The sequence below is a fragment of the Sceloporus occidentalis genome, unplaced genomic scaffold, assembly GCF_023333645.1.
Source record: "Sceloporus occidentalis isolate IW3139 unplaced genomic scaffold, rSceOcc1.0.p SCAF_4, whole genome shotgun sequence".
Taxonomy (NCBI): domain Eukaryota; kingdom Metazoa; phylum Chordata; class Lepidosauria; order Squamata; family Phrynosomatidae; genus Sceloporus; species Sceloporus occidentalis.
In genome coordinates, this window is record NW_028316984.1 from 159,273,484 (window position 1) to 159,292,857 (window position 19,374).

Genomic DNA, 19,374 nt, shown 5'->3' on the forward strand with positions numbered 1-19,374 from the left:
CAAAATGGGTCAAGCGGGTAAAGGATGACGTCTCTTGAGAGACGTCATCCTTTACCCACTTGACCCATTTTACGTCGGCTTTGGACGACGCATGCGCAGAGACGCCTCTCCTCCTCTCTCCTCCCCGTGACGTCACGCTCTCTTCTTCCTTCCCTCTGCTCCAGGCGGCGAAGGAGACGTGGGCCTCCTAGAAAGACTCCGCCCCTTTTGCATTGCGTGACGACCGTTGGAGGAAACCGCCCACTCTGGCCTTTTATGATACCAAAGAGGACCAGTCAAAGGTGTTCTCTAGTTAGAATTCAGGCTCCCGTTTAGCCGACTGCTACATTTACCTATATCTATAATACTGCCTTTTCCCGGCGTGCGACCTCAGAGGGATTGTGGTTGTTGCTGTTATTGCGTGCCTTGAAGCCGCTTCTGATGGAGTTTTCTTGGCCACGTTTTGTTGAGAGAGAGGGTTGTTTTTTTGCCCTTGCCATCCTCTGAGGCTGAGAGAGTGTGACTTGCCCAAGGCCACCCAGTGGGTTTCCGTGGCCGAGCTGGGAGTCAAACCCTGGCCTCCACAGTCATAGTCCGACACTCAAAAACCACTGCGCCATACTGGCTCTCAGAGTTGTATCTCTGTTGTACGTAGAACGGCAACGATAAATGGTTATTTGTGGCTGTGTGGTGTTTGTGGGACAGTGAGCCTTCCCTGTCAGAGAGCGCTTGTGGCACCACAGACTACAGCTCCCAGGATTCCCTGGCATGGAGCCAGAGCAGTTAAAGCGCTCTCAGAACTCTCCAAGACAGTGAAGCCAAAGGCATCCATGGCCTTTTGTGGGTGTTTCGGTCCATGTGGCCCTGTTCTAGAAGGGTTCATTCCCGACGTTTCTCATCTGGGCTGGCATCCTCAGAGAATGCTGGCATGGAAGCGATTTACGTGTCGATCTCTGTATTGTTCCGTTGCTGAAGGGCAAGGCCTCAGGGGTCTATCCACTAGACCCTTGCCAGGGCCATCCATCCAGCCCAGCCCCATTCCGCCATGCAGGAACTCTCAACCAAGGCATCTCGACACTCGTTTCGTTGCTGCTTCAGGTCATTTCCAGTTTAGGGAGAGTCGAGCCTGTCCTAAGGAGATGTTTAGTTACAGTTGACCATAGAGTTGCACTGGAGGACCCAGATATTCCTAGAGAGGACATGTCAATGTTAATGGCAATGAACCGGGCTCCCCAGGAGCCACAGCCCAGCTCTTAACCCACTGCGCCAGGAGGGCTCTAATGGAAGCCCCCTCGAAGGGACGCTTACGTAAGTGGACCAATGGGCGGGGCTTCCTCGTGACACGACCCGGAAGCGGAAGTCCGCGAGAGAGGAGCAGGAGCGAAGCGTCAGTGGGGCTGCGGTGGTGACGTGCCTCTCTCGCTGGTTGCCTGGATGCGGGGGCGAGGCTAGCTTTGCCTCTCGGCCCCGGGCCCCAGCCGCCGCCGCCGCCGCCTTCGCCAGGCGCCCCCGGGACAGCTGTTGCGCCGCCTCGGAGCCAGGCCTCCGCCTCCTCCGCCGCCTCGGAGCCAAGGAGCTTCTCTTCCCGGTGAGTTCCGTGGAGGCAGGGGCTCCCGAGTGGCTGAGCGCCGTCCGGGGAAGCGCTGGAGGACGCACGAGGGGAATGTAGGACACGAGAACCACAACAGCTAGAAGCGCTAATATAAGTCAATAAACCTCCGTGGTTCTTAGGCATGTCTGAAAATGGAGGACGCTTTGGGAATTCCCGCAGGACGGGAGGTTTTAATGTAGGACCCGTCCTGGGAAAGGAGGACGCCCGGTCACTCTCTCAGGCGCCGAATGGAGGAGGTGGCCGAGTAAAAGTTACAAGCACTTGATTGTCTTGAGTCCTTATATTGGGAGAAAGGCAGGATATAAGAAATAATGATAATAAATGCCAATCCGTGCTTCTTAGTCAGGCTCCAAATGGAGGATATTTGGACAGGAGGCTGAAGTGTAGTCCTGGAAAGGAGGACGCCTGGAGCCCCTCTTGCCTGCCTCCTCCAGAAGATGCTGCTGCCCAGCTGCCTCTCTTCCTCCCAAGCCAGAGGCATGGAAACAGCTGGACTGCAGGAGGGCCCTTGGCCAGCACCGACTCAGCTGACCAGCAACAGCTGCAGGCCATTAGTGCGGCTGCTAATGGCCTCAGAGGAAGTCCGCTGGTGCTGGTGCTGAAACCCCAGTCCTTGAGCCACCATGCTCCAAAACACACTGCAGAAGCCATCCACTTTGAGACGGCTTTAACTTGACCTGGGCCAACGCTAGGCAATCCTGGAGATTGTAGTTTTGTGGAACATCCAGCCTTCTCTGTCAGACAGCTGCGATGCCACATTAAACTGGCGCCACAACAGATTACAATTGCCAGGATGGATTGCTTCTGCAGTGTCTTTTGGACAGATATGTCTGGTGGTTCTCTTAATACTTACTTATTCCCCAGAGCTAAGCTGTTGAGCTTAAAGCCAAGGCTCTAAGAAGGGCTTTTCTTGGCACATTTCTTCAGGGAGTGGGGTGCCATTGCTGTCCTCTGAAGCTGAGAGAGTGTGACTTGCCCAAGGTCACTCAGTGTGTTTCATGGCTGAGCAGTGATTCAAACCCTGGTCTCGAGTCACAGTCCAATGCTCAAACCACTACACCGCACTGGCTTGCTGCTTATTTATTTACTTACTTTATATGCTCATTTCAGGTTGGCAGTTTCACAGCAGACCCTGCTTGCAATTCAGACAGCACTTATAACTATCCTGGAAAAGGTTACTATATATGTGAGATGGCTTTAAGTAATTTGAACACAATAGTAATCGTCAGAACCACCATTTATTGTTCTCTCCCGAATCTTCATCTAGTTCAGATGCTGTGCATGAACTGATCACAGTATTTAAAATATTCTCATTTTGCTGTCAAATCCAGGAGTCCCAAGATAGCTCAAAAATCAAGTAGCAGTCTATTGAAAGCGAACAAAGCAGTGAAGTTGTAAGCATGTTTTGTTACAAATAAATCTTTCTGCATTTTATGGAGCATACCAAGTAGTGAGATTCAGGAGTGTAGTTTTGTTCTCCCTGCACAGTACAGTAATTCTTTCCTCTTCTGGTTCATTTGAGAATATGCTGCCTATTAGAATGAATGATTATGCACTTTATTTAGTGTTTATATGCTTGCAAGTATGGAGGTGCCAGTCAATAGGGAAGGAAGTCATAAAGGCGGGTTACAAACGGCCCTCAAGGGGCTGTTTTCCCGCCGCCGCCATTCGCTGCGTAGGGAAGCCCCAGCGGCCAGACCACGAGGCTTCCCCACGCAGTGAAAAAGGAGCGCCAAAATGGCGCTCCTTTTCGGAACGCGGAAGTGGCGCCGCGAGGGGCAGAGCGCACCCTCGTGGCGTCACTTCCGCCGCAACACGTCTGGACACACTGCGTCCAAGACATCAAAATGGCAGCACCCATATGGACGGGCGCCGCTGTAAAGTCCGCACTCCACACGTACTGGGAGGAAGGGCCATCATGAAGGTAAGAACCTTCCTAACCCTAATACGGCCCTTCCTAACCCTAGTACGCGTGGAGCGCGTACTTTATGGCGGTTTATAACCCACCAAAGAATTGTGAGGCTGGGCTGTTGTTGGCTTGCTGTTTTTGCTAGAAAGTACAGGTGCTGAAACAACCAGCTACTAGAGGCAGAAACAGAGATAAAATGAGAGCTCTTGAGATGCCACCTGTTGATGCAAGATGACATGATAGACAAAGCAAATGCTCTACCCCCTCCCTACAGTTCTCATTATGATAAGTTATTCATCTTTACATTTAGAACTACTTTAGTAACTTAAGTAATTAAGGGGCCTGTACAGACAGGCCAAAATAAAGCTGCTTTGGATCACTTTGGAGGTATGCTGTTTAAATGACACATGCATCTAAAGAGGCCAGAAGCTACGCCAAAGCTTAGGACTGGAGCCTTATACATCGTTTATCATAAATGATGTTTAGCTTATACATCATTTAAACAGCATACCTCTAAAATGTCCTGAAGCAGCTTTATTTTGGCTTGTCTGTACGAGCTTTAAAAATATTTGGATGATGAGTCAGCATATTTCTCTCAAATGTATAGGTACTGGGAGGTTGCTTTTTCTTTCATAATATCACATTTGTGTACTTTTAGTTGAATTTTAAATTTTCACAGAACCTGAATATACTTAGTGAGATATAACTGACTGAACTGTTATTGTGGTATATAGTATGCTTTTGAATGCTGGTTGCAAAACACACGGATAGATTTTGTTTGATAAGATAGGTATCACGTTTGTAAAAAAAAGTTGCAGTTGGATGTTATTGTTATTTATTTACTTCTTTAGCATTTATTTATTAAAATGTGTGCCTTCAAGTCATTTCTGACTTATGGTGACCCTAAAGCCATATCATAGGGTTTTATTGGCATTTTTCCCCAGGGAGTTTGCCATTGCTATCCTCTGAGGCTGAGAGTGTGTCACTTGCCTAGGGTCACCCAGTGGGTTTCATGGCTGAACGGGAATTCAAGCCAAGTCCAACGCTCAAACCACGACATTATACTCCACCCTATATCAAGATCTTAGGGCTGCTTACAAATAGCAGCAGGTTAAAAACATTAAAATAATTGAAATGAGCCAAAAACATATTATACAATATAATGAGATAAAAGCATTTAAAAATTAAATTTAAAACTTTTAGAAACTATATATACAAACCTTTGGATTTAATTAATTAGACACTGCGGCTTTGGTGAACAGCCACATTTTAACTTGGCCCCTAAATTTAATGAGTCTTGGCACTAGTCAGACCTCCATGGGGAGAGCGGGCCTTTGGTAACTAAATAAATAATAGATAAATTTGGTCTGATCCAACATGGCTCTCCTCAAATTCCTGTTTCAAACATTTTATTTATTTATTTATTTATTTATTCATTTCATTTGTATGTGTTTGTTTATTTATTTATTTATTTATTTATATCCCGCTCTTTTCCCAGGACTGGGACTCATGTATGTCACCTTCCTCTCAGAGTGGGACCCAAGGCAGTTTCCAGAAATAGTAAATTTAAAATGTTTCCAATAAAATTTATAAACAATTCAAATAATTTCATGAAAAACATTAAAATAATTTTAAAAAACAACCAAAACTTTAAAAGATCAATAAAACACCCCCAATAAAAAGTTCCCTTATTGATACATTAAACACTTGCTTAAACAGAAATGACTAGCAAAAGCAAAAAAAGGAGGGGGCCAGCCCAGCCTCCTGTGGAAGGGAGCTCCAGAGGTTGGTAGCAGCCACCGAGAAGGCTCTCTCTTGTGTCCTCACTAAGCGAACCTGTGATGGTGGTAGGACCGAGAGAAAGCCTTCCCCTGAAGACCTTGGAGCTCTGGCAGGTTTGTATTGGGAGATAAGTCTATCAGATAGTCTGGACCCAAGCCATATAGGGCTTTATAGGTCATGACCAGCACTTTGAATTGTGCCCAGACACAAACCAATAGCCAACAAAGCTATTTTGAGAAGGGAATTGTATGCTCCCTATAACTAGCCCCAGACTGCAACATTTTGGACCCACTGGAGTTTCCAAACAATTCCCAAAGGCAGCCCCACAAATGGAATGTATTCAAGGCATGCATCACTGTAGCCACATCTGAAGTGCCAAGAAATGGGTACAGCTGGCTTGTGCAAATGCACTTCTGGTCACTGCTGAAACCTGAGTATCCAGGCTCAAAGTTGTGTCCAACTTTGGACCCAAGCTGTAAACTTGAGATTTCAAGGGGAGTGTAACCCCATCCAGCACAGAATCCCTATTCCCTGACTCCCTGATGATAACATCTGCTTAATCGAAATATGAGCCTATTTTGTTATGATTTGGTTTTATGTGTGTTCCATTAACATGGACTCCATTGCTTTATGGCATTCTGTTTTTAAACAATTGTGGAAGGTCTGCACATATGTGGCTTATAGGTCAGAACTGGCCTACGGGTATCGTCCACTGGATTTACTACCTCCTCAGGCCCCGAGTGCAACAAGGAGAGAAATATTTTCTGTTAATCCCTGATCAGCATTTGGGGGATTCCTAGAACTTTCCTTTCCCACTTCATCTTTCCTTCTTGGCTCTTCTGCCCTCCACTGAAAACCCCCTATGCGTCTTAAGAGAATGTTAAATGTCCCAGTTTGCTATTGAAATTCAGTGGCAAACTGTTAAATACATTTTAGTCAATGAGGGAGAAACAATATTTTAATCAGAAATATAACAGCAAGTTACATTACTGTAATTATATTTGCATTGGATTGATTAATTATTAATTTGCTCTTTCATATTGAAAAGGGATATATTTGTAACATTGAGCTTCACTATTTGGATAATCCAGAATGTTAAAAACATTCTACCCATAGAGAAATAAATGTGTGTAAAGTTAGTTAACTTTAGTCCAAAACACACTGCAGAAATAATCCAGTTTGAGACTGTTTTAGCTGCCCTGGCTCAATTCCAGGGAATAGTGAGAACTGTAGTTTTGTGAGACATTTAGCCTTCTCTGTCAGCTCTGATGCAACAAGAAACTACAGTTTCCAAGATTCTCTAGCACTGAGCCAGGGCAGTTAAAGCGGTCTCAAAGTGGATTATTTCTGCAGTGTTGTATGTTCTATGACATCATCTGCCACCCCCTTTCACCCCCCTCCTATTCCCTCTGTCTTTAGCTGTAATCTCTGCAACACCAGGCTAACAGTGTTGTAATACAAAGTAATTCTGGATTGACTTGATCTTGAGTAGACAGAACCAATTAACATTATAAAAAATCTACTCCTGGTGGAAATGAAAACTACTAGAAACTGTGTTTTAAATATATTTATAGAAATCATGATGAGGCCTGCACCTCAAAAATTGCCACTACACACTGCTGTAGGAACAAGAACCACCATGGCTATTCGTACAAGAACAACAAGGGGGAAATCAGTTTAGCCTTAACTGGATATAAGTGCCCACTTCTAGATCATGACTGTTCTGCACCTTGATTTGCCTTTTCTCTCTGCTCCCCTTTGTCTTATCTTGCAAGGCGTGTCTCATTTTAAGTGCCATTTTGGAAGGTAGTTTTTTTAAAAGTAGGGTTAACTGCATGATAACAACAATAATACATACTCCTGTTAGTTGTTTGCTTAGTACTGTAATTATTCAGTGTTGAGAACCCAAAGGATCTTTGGGTAAGAGGAGGTTGTCCAGCTACACAGCTAAGAACTTTTCTTTGTTAAGCAAGCCTTTAAATGACATTAACATAATTAACATGTTCATTGGCATGATTGTGATGTGTTTAATCCATAAACATTTGATTGTGAAAAATACCATTGTGTTTATAGTAACATGTGCTTTTATAACACAACAGATGGACCCTCCCAGATAGTTTGACCATGGAGAAATAAATAAGAGATTATAAGAATGTATCTCTAACAACATATTTAGCAGATGTAACCAACAGTCAAGATCATAATCATCATGAACAGAGCAAAAGGGAAAAACAGACAGACACCTTGCAGAGACGAAGGGATTTTCCCACTACACCAAGTTTAAGGGTACCCAGTTGTGATGTATTAATCTGAGAAATATTGTAAAGATTAATTCTTAAGAGTAAATCATTGAAGAGACTGGCTCAAGACTTTTGTTAAACAGTTCTTTCAGGATCAGGTGGTAAGGTTTTGGATGGATATTTTAAGTGACAGAATTGCTGACATATTCATTGTTCTACTGTTCCTTTGAGGACTCATAGTGAACGTGTGCATATTAGCTTTCTTGTAACTTACTGTGAGAGTCATTTTATCATAGGTGGTATTGAGTTTTAATTACTTTTTAGATAGTTATATGTTTTTAATCCTAATATCTGGTCACTTTCGGGTCTTAAGGAATTATGGAATTTTTGCCTTTTTTTAAAAACTTCATTAGCAAAGATGAAGAGATGGCATATTTGGTAGAGTTTGTGACTTCCCAAGCATCACTGGCAAATTTCCTCTCTTCCATAATAAAAAGATAAATAGGGAACTATGTATACAAGGAGTCATTATAAGAAACTGGAGCTCTTTCCACAATCCCTCCAAAACTGTGAAAACAGGCGCAGTTACTCTGAGTAAAATAATAAACTTCAGTTTCCAGTCCAGAGTACTCAAACAGCCAGATTTGTCAGAAAGCCTTGAAACATGTGAATAGCCATAGGAAGTACATTTCTATACCACTTATCAGCACACTTAAGTACTCCCTAAGCGGTTTACAGTGTGTAAGCTAATTGCTCCCAACAAGCTGGGTACTCCTTTTAGTGACCTCAGAAGGATGCAAGCCTGAGTCAACCCTGAGCCCCTGGCTGGGATTGAACTCACAATCTTGTAGTTTGTGAGTGAGTGGCAGCAGTACAGGCATTTAACCACTGCGCCACCAGGGTTACAAGCATCAGACTTCACAATTACATTTGTATGGCAGAAAGAAGCCATGGAAATTTTGGAGACATCAGCAGAGCAATCACATTTGGATAGGTCTTATTCTCTCTCTGTTTCAGAGGAGCCCTTAAAAGAAATCAGTTGGTCCTTGTACAAGCCTGGGGATCAACCTACACTTCTGAATGAGGCAAAAACCTCAGTGCTCCCCCAGCCACTAATAAAGTTTTCCCCAACTCATTATCATTTGATATTATGGGAGTACAAGCATGCTGTTTGCAAATTCACAAATTATCACATGAGACATTGCAGCTATTAATCTCAAAAGCAAAGCAATCTATCTTCTGCATGTCCTGTAGGCCCATTCTTAGAAGCCCCTGTGAATTTAACTTAACACAGTTTTTCTGATCCTTTACTAAAGTATGATGATAGCAAAAAGTCTCTTTAAACATAAACCTTCATAAATTAGAAATGAAAATTATCTTAATGTGAGTAGACAAATGAAGTTATTAGCTGTTCTGCCTGGCATCATATGGTCAAGAGGCTACAGAATTAAGGGAACTATTTGATCAGTGGCAGAAAATGATATGCAGCTCCCTAAAGGATACAGAACAGTGCACTCCAAAGGGTAAAAATAAGCCTCAGTTGGACAGTGTGAGACAAAATAAAATAAAATAAATATTTTTTTAAAAAATCAACCACAGGGGAAAAGGAACAATATTTCAGTAATAAAGATAATTTCAAAAGACTGTTCAATGTGCTAGAAAATCAAGAGGAGGAAAGGTGTGATCTAAAAAAATGAAGTAGTCCTAGAGTTCTCAAGGGAAGGTAACCCATTTTATCAGTTTCCCTTTTCTACCCTGTGTTATAGAGGACCCTAATGTTCAGGCTGCAATTACTGACTTTGTCGCTTGAGCCAAACCATGTAAAATTACTTAACACTGGTGTACTGTCAAAATTCAGTTGTGGACATTCTTTCCTTCAGGTAACTCAGTAACTTCAACTTTGTTGCTTCTAAGATTCCAAGTTGTGTTTTGTAATTTTCCTAGGATGCATTGGAATTAATAAAAACTGGAAAGATACTTCATTTTTTGAAGATCCTTTGCCGTGTGTGTGTGTGTGTGTGTGCATGGAGAAACCCACTTAACCCGGCGTATTCGACACTGGATCCCTTACCTCATCTTTTGTAGAGCTTCAGAGTGAGTACACTACCAAATCAATTCAGATTTCATGGGATCATTTCCTAAAATGGGGGCACCTCCATTTTGAATTGATCCGGTGTGTGTGTGTGTGTGTGTGTGTGTGTGTGAATGTCGAGTAGGGTTTAAGTGCAATGGGGAGATTCAGGCACATAAACCGTAGTGAGAACATCAATATGGTATCATGTCACCACGGAGATCCAAATCTCCGTAGAACAAAAATGTAAGTGTGAATGAGACCCTGGAGGACTAAAGTTTGGGAATCACTTCTTTGTAGTGAAAATAGTCCTTTCCTGAACAAGGACTGTTTGTTCTAGGCTCTTATGTCAGCTAAGAAAGTAGTGTTAATCAACACATTCCATAAGTTAGCAGTGGAGGAGGAACAGCATATCATTAGCAGGTTGCAGTGGTTGGTGAATAGTTCAGCTGGTTACTGTATTGTACAGAATTCTTACCCAAAATCCTTCTAAGGGTTGAACTTTAAAGTCTGATTATTGTTATGTACAGAAATAGAAGCGTCCTATTTCCAACTCTTCTAAGAACAACGTTGTTAATTAGTTAGTATCTCTACTTGTTTCTAATGTGGAATAATTTGATTGCTCTCTCTTACTATGTCACACAGAGCTGCTAACCTAGTTACTGAAGATAAACTCAGCTGAGTTAGGCTGCTTTGAAAATAAGACTCAAAATGTTGAAGCAGAATTTAATTTACTACCTTCTGTATCTATTGAGCAATAGCCCACAAATCTGTCCTGACTCCTATTTCATGCTGTGGTACACAAAAATGTATAGTTGAGAATATTACAATTCTCCAAACTGCTTGGCCTGTGCTAAACATACATTATACTTCACAGAACTCAGAATATGAAGATTGATCTGTCTGAGCTTACATAGATCGGGCTCTTGCCCATTTGAGTAATTTTTTTGACCTATTCTTACCAGTTTGTGTTTGTATCTGTGGCTTCAAGTTGCCTGTTGACTTATGGGTTTCATAGGGTTTTCTTAGGCAAGGAATATGCAGAGATGGCCTTCAGCACCTGGTGTGCATTGGCATGGTCGCATCTGGGGCTGACTCTTTTTAGCTTCCAAGTTTAGATGGGATCTTACTACCTTCTGTACCTAGTGTGATATCATGGTCAGAGTGATGGACTGTGACTCTGGAGAACAGGATTTGAATCTCTGCTCTGCCATGGAAACCTACGGGGTGACTTTGGGCAAGTCCCACTCTCTCACCCTCAGAGGACAGCAACGGCAAACACCCTCTGAACAAATCTTGCGATGATAAGTTCACCTTAGTGTCTCCATAAGTTTGAAATTATGTGAAGGCACACAACAACAACAACAACAACCTACTAGTTTATTGACCCTTTAATCTTTAAAGCAGGGGATAGAAAAGTCAGAATAATGCAAAATAGTTGTATAACTGGTGACAAAATAGCCTTTGTACCAGAAGATCTTATTTCCTTGTGAGGAATTCTAAAGACTCTAAGATTAACGAAGGTGCCAATCTTTGTTCGCTCTTGTTTATAATTTCTATTTGATTGTAAGTTGTGGGTCAGATAGGGCACCAGAATCAGACCTAGAAGCATACCAGAAGCAAATGGTAAATATGTGATTGACTGTGTGATCCTTTCTTAATCGGTGGCCTCTCTTTTGATAACTTTATAAAATTCTTAGTAGGCCACAGAGTGATTACATGCCAATTCAACTATTGTTTCTCTCTCAATTCAGTCTATGTCTGCAGTTCTAATCCCTTCAGACAGTATATTAATTTGAGATAAAAGGTTTGCTGAAATGGGAAGAAAACATGCCTCCAAAAATATTGTTTCTTTGGAAACACCTCTCCTCAGACCCTTTGGAACTTTTATTTTATAAAATAGTACAAGAAATCAGAATTGATATGATTAATTCCAGCACTTCCCATCCCTGCATATAAATTAAATAAGCTTCACTTGGTGTGAGTGTGCTGCCCATAACTGTAAGGAAACTTGAACAGGTCTACTCTGTAGAGAACTTGAATTCCGTATTTATTTATTTATTTCCCGCTCTTTTCCCAGGACTGGGACTCAGAGCGGGTTCATAGTATTTAAAAAAAAAAAAGTACAATAAAATAAAAAGTACATTGAAAAGAATTTTTAAACTGGTCCAACATCGAACATCTCAGCCTGTCCTTATAGTAAATCCCTAAATGCCTGTGTGAACAGGTAGGTCTTCACCTGCCGGCGGAAGGCCATCAAGGAGGGAGCCATCCTGATCTCCCTGGGCAGGGAGTTCCAGAGTCTAGGGGCAGCCACCGAGAAGGCCCTCTCTTGTGTCCCCACCAACCGTGTTTGTGATGATGTTGGGACAGAGAGAAGGGCTTCCCCAGAGGATCTTAGAGTCCGGGCCGGTTCATACCAAGAGAAACGGTCTGCCAAATAGTGTGGACCTGAGCCATGTAGGGCTTTGTAGGTAATAACCAGGACCTTGAATTGTGCCCGGAAACAAACTGGCAGCCAGTGAAGCTGTTTCAACAGGGGCATTGTATGGTTTCTGTAATCTGCCCCTGTTAATAGCCTGGCAGCAGCTCTTTGAGCCAGCTGAATTTTCCAAACACTTTTCAAAGGCAGCCCCATGTAGAGCCCATTACAGTAGTCCAAAGGAGATGTAACCAATGCATGTACCACCGTGGCCAAATCTGGCTTCTCAAGGAACGGGCGCAGCTGGTGTACATTTTAAATGTGCGAAAGCACTTCTGGTCACAGCAGAGACCTGGGCCTCCAGGTTCAAAGCTGAATCCAAGACTACCCACAAACTGCAAACCTGTGTCTTCAGGGGGAGTGTGACCTCATCTAACACAGGCTGGATCCCTGTTCCCCGATCTGCTTTCCGACTGACCAGGAACACATCTGTCTTGTCTGGATTAAGTTTCAACTTGTTTGCCCTCATCCAGTCCATTACTGAAGACAGGCACTGGTTTAGGACCAGGACAGCCTCCTTGGATTGAGGTGGGAAGGAGTAGTAGAGTTGAGTGTCATCTGCATATTGATGACACCGCACCCCAAAACTCCGGACAACCTCTCCCAGCGGTTTCATGTATATGTTAAACAGCATAGGGGACAACACTGACCCTTGAGGGACTCCACAGGTCAATGGCCAGGGGGTCGAACAGGAGTCCCCCAGTACCACCTTCTGAGTTCGCCCCTCCAGGAAGGAACAGAGCCACTGCAGAACAGTACCTCCAAGCCCCATCCCAGAGAGGCGGTCTAGAAGGATACCATGATCGATGTTATCAAAAGCCACTGAGAGGTCCAGGAGAACCAACAAGGGACACATTCCCCCTGTCCAGTCCCCTGCGTAGGTCATCCACCAAGGCGATCAAGGCTGTCTATGTTCCATAGCTAGGCCTTTTTTTTTTCAATCAGTGCAGAAAATACAAAACTCTAAGGTAAAGTATGTGCCTTCAGGTTGCCTGTCAATTTAATCGCCACTTGAATTTTATAAAGATTTCTTAGGCAAGGAATACACAGAAGTGGTTTGCCATTGTCTTCCTCTGAAATGTAGCCTGCAGCACCTGACAGTCCCTGGAAGTCTTCCTTCCAAGCACTAACACTGCCTAACTCCTGAGATCAGATGAGATCTAGTCCCTTCAGGATATTAAGGCAGAAAAAGTAATCTATTATATTCTAAAAAAAGAATAAGTATACATAACAAGCTTGAATGGACTTGTGTTTGGCAGCCTAGACACATCTAGATTTTGGGCTTTGGTTGCAAAAGGGACAACAGTGTAATGGTCTTTCTTATCAAATTACTGCATCTCATTGGCCACTTATTTTTTCCTCCCTTTTCACACATCCAGGCTTCCTAATATGGATATATAGTTGGTCCTTCTTATACACTGATTTTTTATACACGGATTCAAGCATCCACGGTTTGAAAGTGTTCTAAAAAAGTATAAATTTCAAATATCAAACCTTGATTTTCCATTTTTTTAATAAGGGACACCATTTTGCTATGTCATTATATTTAAGGGGACTTGAGCATCCACGGATTTTGTTATCTATGGGGGATCTTGGAACCAAACTCCAGCGTATAACAAGGGTCCACTGTATCAGTTCTTTCTTCATGCCCTTACTGGGACCTATTAACCCCTGATGAAATAAATTACCTGATACACTTTTCCAAAAAGGCCCTTCTCTTCCACTAGAGTAAAACAATTGTTTAAAGAAATCATTTATTTTTATTCAAAGTGGTGGGATTTGTACTTAGTCACATAATTATCTTATTCTATGTGGTATCCATGATAGAAAATAATGTTTTACTTAGACCACTATTTTACATTTCTCAATACAGCCCCTTTAAAAAAGCCATTTACATCTCTACAGCTCCAGTTCTCACTGCTTTTTGGACAAGAAGTTTAACAATAGTCCATCTCACCAAAGATTTTATGTCTGTGAGTCTGCTGTAGTTGAGGACATCATCCACTGTTTTTTTTAAGCTGCCAACTGTATAAGTCCCTAGGGTACATATTTCTGACCAGCATCCTCTGTTCTTTGTCAAACAGACCCTCTTAGAACAAGTATGCGCACTGCTAGGAGGAAATGATACTTTTTTTTCCCTACTATGCAGGTTGCAAAATTTGCTGAGCTGCTAAAAAATTAAGAACCAGACATCTAAAATAAAATAGCAGCGTATATAGGATCGTTTACATTCTCTAGCATTTTAATTTTTTTAAAAAAAATATTGAAAGTTAGTGCATTAGAAGGGAAAGTAGTAGCTGTAGTTTTTTTCCAGATTTGGCTGCTATTTTGTATTTTCATGTAAATTGTGATGGTCTGTGGCTCTAAATAGTTACGCATATCTTCTCAAGAAAGTCTTCATACTTTCGTTCCAAAATAAGTTTAGGGTTATCATATTTACAAATTAGTTCACAAAGAAGAGATAGCACATAGCTTCTTGTAAGTAAGAAATTAACAGTCTCCCACTCTTTTCTTATAGATCATATTTGAACTGACTGTGAAGTTGCCAAAATGGTGCTAGCAGATCTTGGGAGAAAAATAACCTCAGCATTGCGCTCACTAAGCAATGCTACCATTATCAATGAAGAGGTATGTAACCTTTGCATATGTGTTAAAAAAAATTAGAGTAAACATGACATTTTCATCACTGTCACATTTAATTTAGCTTTGAAAGAACTGTCCTACATTAATGTAATATGGTTGAAATTCTATTTACTAAGCATGGCAGCTGCTTAAAATGTCATATGTGATAATGTAGCTTTAACCTCACATGGAGTATTATTCTATGCGCTAATTCCATTTGTTAACTAGCTCAGAATAAGTTCATATTGTTGGCATAGTGTGAATCAAGAGTGGATAACTTTAAAGACATTGTGGGCCACTTTTCTGCCCACAGGATTGTCATGGCCACACAGCTCCCAATATACAGAAATAATGAAATATCAAAACCACAAGTGGCTGAAATACTGTTTCTGGTTTTGAGGATTGGCTGCACCATGTTTTATTCCAAATTGCAGGCTTCTAGGAGCAAACAAATAATCATGTTTTGCCATAGAAAGTCAGGAGCAGGGAGGGCTTACAAAAAAGTCGTTGGAAGAATCACTCCCCCCTCCATGCCTTTATTCGATGATACATTATATTTTGCCACTTTTTATTTATTTCTCACTAAGTCACATGGCTATATGAAGGAACACCTGAAATTTTCTACTTCATTTTGACCTAATTTGAAATATGCATGGTACAGTAAAAAAAATCTTACTTGTTTCGGAAGTCAACTTTGTTTTCTCCTTATTAGGTTTTAAATGCAATGTTAAAAGAAGTATGTACAGCACTATTGGAAGCTGATGTCAACATAAAGTTAGTGAAGCAACTAAGAGAAAATGTCAAGTGAGTAAATAAAATAAAATAGCAGTTTTTATCTCTTACACAGGTGTTAGTTTACTTCATGCTTAATTGCAACCCTTGAAAGATGCACATAGTATTATTTGTACTTCTTGATTTAGTACCCAGCTTAAAGCAGTTTAAACCTATACTATATATAATGACTGACCTATAATATGTTAGCTCAAGAAGTGTTCTTCTGAGTTATTTACAAAACCCGGTATATGCATACATTGCAATATAGAGATTATAAATATATAATGACACTTAAAATTCAGAGGCTTTAGTGACATTATCCTGGGTGTGGGTGTTTGTATATGTACGTACAACATTGTTCTGACTATGAAATACATACACATTTCATGCACAACATCTTTGTGCATTGGTATTAAGCTTTCAGTGTTACTTAATTTACATTAATATTCTTAGTTTATTTATCCCCTACTCCTAATTATGTTACAGTATGTCCCATTGAATGCAGCAGAATAACAAAATATTCTTATTCTGATGTAAGGCTTACATATTTTTTCCTCTTGAACTACAGATCTGCTATTGATCTTGAAGAGATGGCTTCTGGCCTCAACAAGAGGAAAATGATCCAACATGCTGTCTTTAAAGAACTTGTTAAGGTAAAATGGATAAACAGTAATTGGTTTTCTAATCTGTTTGTCTTTAATATAATCAGACATTCATGGGTTCCTTATTTGTCTTAGTAATTTTTTTTACTCCACACCCCCATTTCATATGTAGCTCTTACATAGTTACATGTGGTTACATACAATCTTACTGAGACATGAAACTACAAACAGTTAGTTGAACATAGTACGGTAGATTATTACTGAAGCAAGCTTTGCCCTTGACACAAGTCACATTTGTCCAGTTCACTTCTTAGGCCAGACCACAATTTGTGCTACAAGAGGTTGGATGTGATATCTGAATTGACTAACAGTCCTTGTTCTGCCTCTGGAGTTCACTCTTCCTAGAGAGAGGAATACTGAACAGATAGGATAGGTGGGGGAAAGCAGACAGTTCTTAAATATGACTGTAAATTTGGAAGCCTTAGTGTTATGTCTAAGTTGAACCATAGTGTAGTTTAAATGAATGATTACATAGATTTTACATCACTTGCATAAGATAACTCTAGTTGGTGAGTTACTCAGTTAGCTCTTATTGCAAAACTAGCTGTAAATGCTGTCTAAAAGGCTTCTCCCAACTGTGGCAAAGCTCAGAATTAGCCTTAACTGTGGCATGTGGAGCGACCTATCTATATAAATGATCCTTTGAATATTCCTAAAATTGCTACCTGGCATATGACTGTGATTAAGCAAAAACTGATTAAATGAAAGCATGACTGCTTCCCTATTGCAGCCTCTTCTCCTCCTGCATTTGTCCATGTAGTAATCATGCAAAGCAAGCATATTTACGTATACCTGCTTAACACCACCTCTCCAGATAAGCCAATATATATTTTTTAAACACTATGGCCTGTTACAGACTGCCAAAATAAAGCTGCTTCGGGTCTCTGTGAGGTATGCTATTTAAATGATGCATGGGTCCTAAGAGTCCGGAGGTTGCGCCAAAGCCACACTCCATTCCTAAGCACTGGAGTGCAGCTTTGGTGCAGCTTCTGGATTCTTAGGGTGCGTGCATCATTTAAACAGCATACCTCCAAAGAGACCCGAAGCAGCTTTATTTTGGCAGTCTGTAACAGGCCCATGTTTCTCATTTTTAGGTTCTGTGGGAACTGCTGTTTGCCACAAGTAAATTGGCATACACTAGCTATAATACAGTTGGCCCTCAGTATCTGTGGGGATTTGTTCTGGACCCCCCGTGGATACCAACATCGGTGGATGTTTGAGTCTGCATTGTCCATAATGACGGTGTGGCCACACTGCCTTTGGGGACAATGGAACTTTACCTGAATGGCAGGCCAAGGGTAGCGAGGAAAAATGGCCACCCCTGAGCCAGCCAGTGGGACCCCAACCTTCGTCCTTCCTCCTTCACTTCAGCCTGGCTGGCTGAGCCAGTGATGGTCCAGCCGCCCAAAGCCAGCCTCGCTGCTCTCACTGCTGTCAGACAGCATGGGGCCACTTCCTTCTTTGCCACCACCATTTCCTCCTCCTCCGCTTCAATGCGGGCTTGCCATTCACGGCTACTTGAATCTGCAGATGGCAAGTCTGCGGATACCAAGGGCCTACTGTACTGTTTATTTCCCTTACCCACTTTGAAATGCTTCTCTTTAAAATTTGTGAATGATAACTTTATTCTGTGCTTGGCATAGCTACTAGACCAGCACCAGTTCTGGTCTCTTAATGGCTGTAAGCAAACCATCTTAATGGCTGTAAGATTATGTTTATTTCTTGACATCAGTTTTCTGCAATGGCATCGCTAGGAGAGTGTGGGAGGTGCTGACCACACCAGGTGACACCCTAAGGGCATGCAACACCATGCTCCTCAAATATCTGCCTTTTGGTAGAAATGGCCTGGGACATTCTCCTGTGCCTCTTTAAAATACTGAAGAGATGGTGTGAGTGGGGTGTGGCTCAGTGGCAGGAAAAAGGAAAGGTGCCAGGTTTTTTTAAAATTAAATTTTACATTTTAATTTAAAAATATATATTTAAAAACATCACCTTTTACCAAATTTTAATTGGAAACACATGAAACTATATATGTGTAAATGCATTTAGGCTGTGTGTATGATATTGTAATTTAAAAGTATAATTTTAATTTTGCTAGTTTTTATGTTATAACTACAGTGGGTTCTTGATATCCGTGAGCTTGCCATTTGTGAATGTCAAGCCCCATTGTTTTGAAAGGGGGCTCATGCATAGCCACATGCATGTTGCAGCTGCCATTAAAATCAGTGGGACTCAAAGTCCCACATTTTTTATCCACAGGGTGGTTCGGAATAGATCCCTCGCAGATACGAAGGGTGAACTGTATTACCATTACATTAATATACAAGAATTAGAATTAATGAGCCACATTAGTAAAAAACAAACAGACAAAAACAGCTTCATTTATATACCACTTTATACTGAACTAACAGTGTCTAAGCAGTTTACAATTGTAAGCTAATTGCCCCCAACAATCTGGGTACTCATTTTAGCGAACTCGGAAGGATGCAAGCCTGAGTCGAGCTTGAGCCCTTTTGCTGGTATTGAACTTGCAATCTTATGGTTTTGAGTGAGTGGCTGCAGTACAGGCATTTAACCACTGCGCCACCAGGGCTCCTAACATTACTAAGGATTCTGTACAGTGTGGTATGGGAGGAGGTCAATGGGGAGGGTGACGCCATGAGTTACCGTACTGAGTGACACCAACTCAAGTGATACCACACATTTTCAGTGGCACTATGTGTGACAAGGGGATTTGAAAGGATTATAAGAGCCATTTGGGCTAGAAGTAGGGTAGGTTGATCTGTTTTCCTCCTATAGAATGCCTGTGTAGCAGATAGTGTTGCTTTAATTTATCACTTCTAAAACTGAGAGAGAAACAGGAATATTGAAGAAAAATCTACTGTTGAAATTGCATTCCTTGTAAACCTCGTGTATGTTTCTCTGATTCTAGAAACTATTATGTGAATTTGGGATCACATACTGTACATACTATTATTTTACAGCTTGTAGATCCTGGAGTCAAAGCCTGGACACCAACAAAAGGAAAACAGAACATAATAATGTTTGTTGGATTGCAGGGAAGTGGCAAAACAACATCATGTTCAAAGGTAACACTGCGGTTTTTAATCCTTTAAGTAGGCATCAATGTTTGTGAATATGGCTGAACAGCCTTTTAATATAATCAAATTGGAGATCTCTATGCAAATGTTAATAGGCAAAAATCTTACTAGTCAAAGATGTCAGGAGCTCAGTATTTCAA

General features: G+C 41.6%; 1 protein-coding gene across 1 annotated transcript in view; it reads left to right on the forward strand.

Moving 5' to 3' along the window:
* Window positions 1–1,310: 1,310 nt before the first annotated feature.
* LOC149314906 (signal recognition particle subunit SRP54) overlaps window positions 1,311–19,374 on the forward strand; it is a 28,006-nt gene continuing 9,942 nt past the window's right edge. The window contains exons 1-5 of the mRNA XM_089522102.1: window positions 1,311–1,567; window positions 14,594–14,703; window positions 15,410–15,501; window positions 16,040–16,124; window positions 19,118–19,222. Of these exons, the coding sequence (XP_089378228.1) occupies window positions 14,626–14,703; window positions 15,410–15,501; window positions 16,040–16,124; window positions 19,118–19,222 (360 nt within the window). The 5' untranslated portion in view covers window positions 1,311–1,567; window positions 14,594–14,625. The remainder of the gene's footprint in view (window positions 1,568–14,593; window positions 14,704–15,409; window positions 15,502–16,039; window positions 16,125–19,117; window positions 19,223–19,374) is intronic.